This window comes from Laccaria bicolor, genomic scaffold (genome assembly GCF_000143565.1).
Source record: "Laccaria bicolor S238N-H82 LACBIscaffold_37 genomic scaffold, whole genome shotgun sequence".
Taxonomy (NCBI): Eukaryota; Fungi; Basidiomycota; class Agaricomycetes; order Agaricales; family Hydnangiaceae; genus Laccaria; species Laccaria bicolor.
The window spans coordinates 6953-12099 of NW_001889908.1; the positions used below are offsets into that span (position 1 = coordinate 6953).

Here is a 5147-nt window from a genome sequence, read left to right on the forward strand (position 1 = left end):
TTCCATAGGAATGGGATCATCAAAAAACTTGGATTTGGAATCTCCTCATATCTGCCACTCAGCAGAGCTGGCATTGTGGGGAATTTTGATTTGAACATTTGAACACAAGCAGGCCAAAACTTCTAATTACAAGCTTCAAGGTATCATTATTAAATATAGCTATTCTAATTTAAATCAAAATTCTGTCTTTCATACAATTAATCAGGGATGGTGAAGAAGTCCATGACATTGACAGCAATATGAACAAATGCTATGGACATTCACCTATGAGGGAGCAACTTGGGAGATGCTCTTGGAACAGATTGCCAATTCCTTATCCCACATGTCTTCAGAATCATACAATAGAGATGGAATCATACCATGAGTATGGAACCATACCATACCATGGGCATGGAATCATACCATGGGGTGGAATCATACCATACCATGGGCATGGAATCATACCATGGGGGTGGAATCATACCATACCATGGAAATGGAATCATACCATGGGGGTGGAATCATACCATACCATGGAAATGGAATCATACCATGAGCATGGAATCATACCATACCATGGGAATGGGATCATACCATACCATACAGAGATTTGCTTACAACACCCCATACCATACCATGGTATTGCACCCTTATACCACCATGGTACTCCACTCCCATACCATACCATGTTGTTTGATGTTTGAGGTGCTGTTCTCAGGATCCAGTGTGAATTTCTAAATATGGAAGGTGTGGCTATGCTCAATGAAAAAGAGATTGATGGGATAGATGCTTAAAATATCACAGGAACCATAATCTATGCAGAGGAAGGCAGAAAACCCTCATTTCGAAGTTTGTTTACATATATTCACCAATAGCTTTAACCAAAGTAAGGCTACAAAAATTGTAGTGTCCGCTTTTTTCATTAGAAAAGACAAGCTTAGTTAGAAAACTTTGTAGTGTGCGCTTTGATGTGCGCACTATTTCCTCATTGGGCCATTTCCTAATTGGGAAAAGCATTACACTTTTTTCTGCCACACCTAATGTCAGGCACAGTGCGCATTTAGGTTGGGAACTGTTTCCCACGCTCTTTGGGCCACAAGAGTTAGTGGCTAGCTTAGTGTTGTCATTGTTAATGACGATGTGCGCACTATTTCCTAATTGGGCCATTTCCTAATCAGGAAAAGCGTTACACTTTTTTCTGCCACACCTAATGTCAGGCACAGTGCGCATTTAGGTTGGGAACTGTTTCCCACGCTCTTTGGGCCACAAGAGTTAGTGGCTAGCTTAGTGTTGTCATTGTTCATGACGATGTTCGCATATTTCCCAATTGGGAAAGTCATTACATAATACCACTTCAGTTTGTAGTCTCCGCTTTTTTAGACTACGAAAGTTTGTAGTGTGCGCTTTTTTCATTACAAATGTTTGTAGTGTTCTGTGTGTTCACAACAAAATTACTAGTGTGCGCTTTTTTAGACTACAAAAGTTTGTAGTGTGCGCTTTTTTCATTACAAATGTTTGTAGTGTTCTGCTTGTGTTCACTACAAAATTACTAGTGTGCGCTTTTTTAGACTACAAAAGTTTGTAGTGTGCGCTTTTTTCATTACAAATGTTTGTAGTGTTCTGCTTGTGTTCACTACAAAATTACTAGTGTGCGCTTTTTTCATTACAAATGTTTGTAGTGTTCTGCTTGTGTTCACTACAAAATTACTAGTGTGCGCTTTTTTAGACTACAAAAGTTTGTAGTGTGCGCTTTTTTCATTACAAAGGTTTGTAGTCTTCTGGTTGTGTTAATGACAAAGTTTGTAGTGTGCATTTTTTGGACTACAAAAGTTTGTAGTCTTCGCTTTTTTCATTACAAAGGCTTGTAGTGTGCGCTTTTTTCATTATAAAAGTTTGTAGTGTCTGCTTTTTCATTACAAAAGTTTGTGGTCTGCTTTTCTGATATGTTGTAGTCTCCTATTATCTATGTAGGTATATGGGGGTAGACCTGATGTTTCAGGCAAACTGAGATTGTCTTAAGAGAGGACATGTTAAGGTTGGCTATGGTCAGACATAGTTGAGTCCCCAGATATATGGAAAGAATGAGCCATAGAACCATTATAAGCTGAAGAATTATTACTTTATACAAGTGGCTCTCGGCTGCACCTTCCCAAATGAGCCTCGGCAAACGCCGATGCTTGATTTAGTGCCATCAACAAACCCTCAACCCTCTTCTTCCTCAACTACAACCATCCTCCACAATGACCCCCCCCCCCTCCTCACCACATCGCCTACGACGGACGACGACAACCACAGACGACAACGACCATGGACGACACAACACGACCACTGAATGGCGAACGTGGCCCACCATCGGCACCCACGCACCCATGAATGCCCACAACAGCCCATCACCACCCCCCACCAATGGCGATGAGGAGCCACCAGCACCAGCACCACCCACTAACAACGACGACGGCCCACCAGCAGCAGCCACCGCCATCCACGACACAACCAGAACGGCACGGTAACACCACATCACCAGTCCCCGCAAACAAACAAGCGCCCACCAGATCGTGACGACGACGATGCGGCATGTCAGTGGATGTGCCTCCTCATCTGACGGTGATGACACACGACATCGTTGCCATCCACATCAGGTATGGTAAGTACCCCCCGTCCCTCTTCATCCCAACCAGCTCACGACGACCCAGGACGACAACGTCCACAGCCCATCACCACCTCCCATGAGGACTCCCCACTACCCAACGGCACAACACGACACCATGAGACAACAACGGCACAATGACAACGGTACGCACGGACAACACAATGAGACACAACGGCGACGAGGACCACCCAGCAACGGCAATGACGGCCCAGCACGACCCCCCCCAGCAACAGCAACGACGGCCTAGCACCACCACCCAATGGCACGAACCACAACCACATACAAACGGATGACGCCGACGACACACCACGTCGACAACAACAACACACAACGACAATGACAACACGACGCAATGCGATGCGGAAATGACCACCCATGTATGAAGACGATTGCCCACAACGACGAACGGCATTGTGGCCTTTGTCGTTCCCACAGCACTCCCTCCCCCCTCCCTCCCTCACTCCCCCTCCATCACTCACTCCCCCTCCATCACTCCACTCCCTCCCCCCTCCATCACTGCACTCCCTCCCCTCTCTCACTCCCCACCATACCTCCCTCCCCTCTCTCACTCCCCCCATACCCTCCCTCTCCCTTAGATTAGTTCAATACTTTTTGTAATAGTTATCAATACAATATGTATGGTCAATCATCACTTTTGTATGAAATTCTAAGGTCTAAGTTACACAAAGTGGTTAGGTAATGGGTGGAGGAGTGATAAATATTGGTTATTCAGGGATTGAAGTTGGAATGTGTTGGAATGAAGTTGGAATGTGTTGGAATTCCACTTGGAATCCAGCAGAATCTGAGATTCCTACAATTCTGGCGGATTCCGAGATTCCTGTGGATTCTGGCGGATTCCAAATGGAATTCCAACACTCCACCGGATTCCGCCGGAACTCATGTGGGAGGGTAAAGTACAGCATTCCATATGGAATGGTGTTGGAGTCCATATGGAATTAATCATTCCATGATCATTCCATGATCATTCCAGCATCATTCCATATGGAATCCATGATGTCCATGGAATCAGAAACTGGCTGTGTCCTCAGCCAACATTGATTCCATGGATTCCACATGGATTCCATATGGATTATACCAGGGAAGGTAAAGACCTCAAAGCATCCCATAAATGTTTCGGGAAAATGCAAAATGTCCAAACCAATAACTTGATTATCCAGTACTTTAAAGTGCCCCACCTATTCCTGGAAACAAAAGGTTAAGGGACGAAAGGGCAAGGGTACAGTCAACAGAAAGGGAAAAAAGGGAAAGAAGTCCACCAAGATGGTCAACCATTCTGGAGAAGAATTCGATCTTCTGGTGATGGATGACTTGGTCCTTTCTGATGATGACCTCCCCCTTCCAAATAGCTTAGACCATACAGCCGGACGTGGCATGGGATCTGGGGGGATGGGCATGAAAGGCCTGTGGGTGGGTGGAACCACTGTTATGAAGGGCGTGCAGATGGCTGGAACCAATGTGGTAGGTACAACTGATGGTGCACACTCCACAACCATAGCCTATACCCTCATTGATCTGTAATGTGCCTGTTGAAGAGGTTCCAAAACGTGTATTGGAACCATCCAACAATCCAGAGGGCCAGGACATCCAGAAGAAAGATGGCCCACCCAAAAAGAGGGCCCAGACCGGTGGGAAACCAACCCCAGCCAAACCCACCAGAAGCAGCGCCTGTACCAATGCCCCTGGTTTGTCCATCCCTTGACTAGATCGAAGGCAAAGCACGGGGGTAAACACAAATAGTCCAGCCCAACATCGGACCTTTTACTTACTGGAACTTACATTGGAGCTTTAGCAGACCATTAGTACTTGACAATAAAATCTGGATCTAATCTTTGCAATAACTCTGTAGGAAGCTGGACGAGCTGGATCTTTTCCTGCAGGAATGGGATTCCAGTCCAATCTCTTTATTTTATTTATTTGTTACTCTCTTATAGTTTATTTATTTTCGATGGATCACAAACAATGTTTGTTTGGTGAACATGCTCACCAAACATGGCCACTCTCTTCTTCCACCACCACCACCATGCTCGTCACCGCCGCCAACGCCACGCCATCACCGTCACCCATAGCCACCACCACCAACGTCGCTCCTCGATCACCCATGGCCACCACAACCAGTAATTTACAGTGCCCCACCCATTCCTGCAGGAATCCACAGGAATCCGGAGGAATAGCACCGGAATCCGCAGGAATAGCACCATAATCTGCAGGAATCCACAGGAATCCGGAGGAATAGCACCGGAATCCGCAGGAATAGCACCAGAATCTGCAGGAATCCACAGGAATGGGACCAGAATACAACCAATACATCACCTTTCCTTTTTGCTAGATACATTTACACTAATATGCACTTCTTCACACTGACTTAAAGGGTATGAACACTTTCTTATAACATTTATATATTAAATTTTATATATTAAAACTCAAATCTACATCTAATTTACTATTTTCTAAGTTAAATGAAGGGGCAGGAAGAGAGGGGGGGAGGAAGGGAGGGAGG

At 45.3% G+C, this 5147-nt stretch overlaps 2 protein-coding genes across 2 annotated transcripts; both read left to right on the forward strand.

Moving 5' to 3' along the window:
• Positions 1–2620: 2620 nt before the first annotated feature.
• Positions 2621–2876, forward strand: LACBIDRAFT_307761 (uncharacterized protein; the record flags this gene model as incomplete). Its single annotated transcript, XM_001886293.1, has 2 exons — positions 2621–2623; positions 2673–2876. 2 exons carry the CDS (start codon positions 2621–2623, stop codon positions 2874–2876), a joined length of 207 nt encoding a protein of 68 aa, XP_001886328.1.
• A 1034-nt stretch (positions 2877–3910) lies between these two features.
• On the forward strand, positions 3911–4349 carry LACBIDRAFT_331894 (uncharacterized protein; the record flags this gene model as incomplete). Its single annotated transcript, XM_001886294.1, has 2 exons — positions 3911–4108; positions 4146–4349. 2 exons carry the CDS (start codon positions 3911–3913, stop codon positions 4347–4349), a joined length of 402 nt encoding a protein of 133 aa, XP_001886329.1.
• Between the last annotated feature and the right edge of the window lie 798 nt (positions 4350–5147).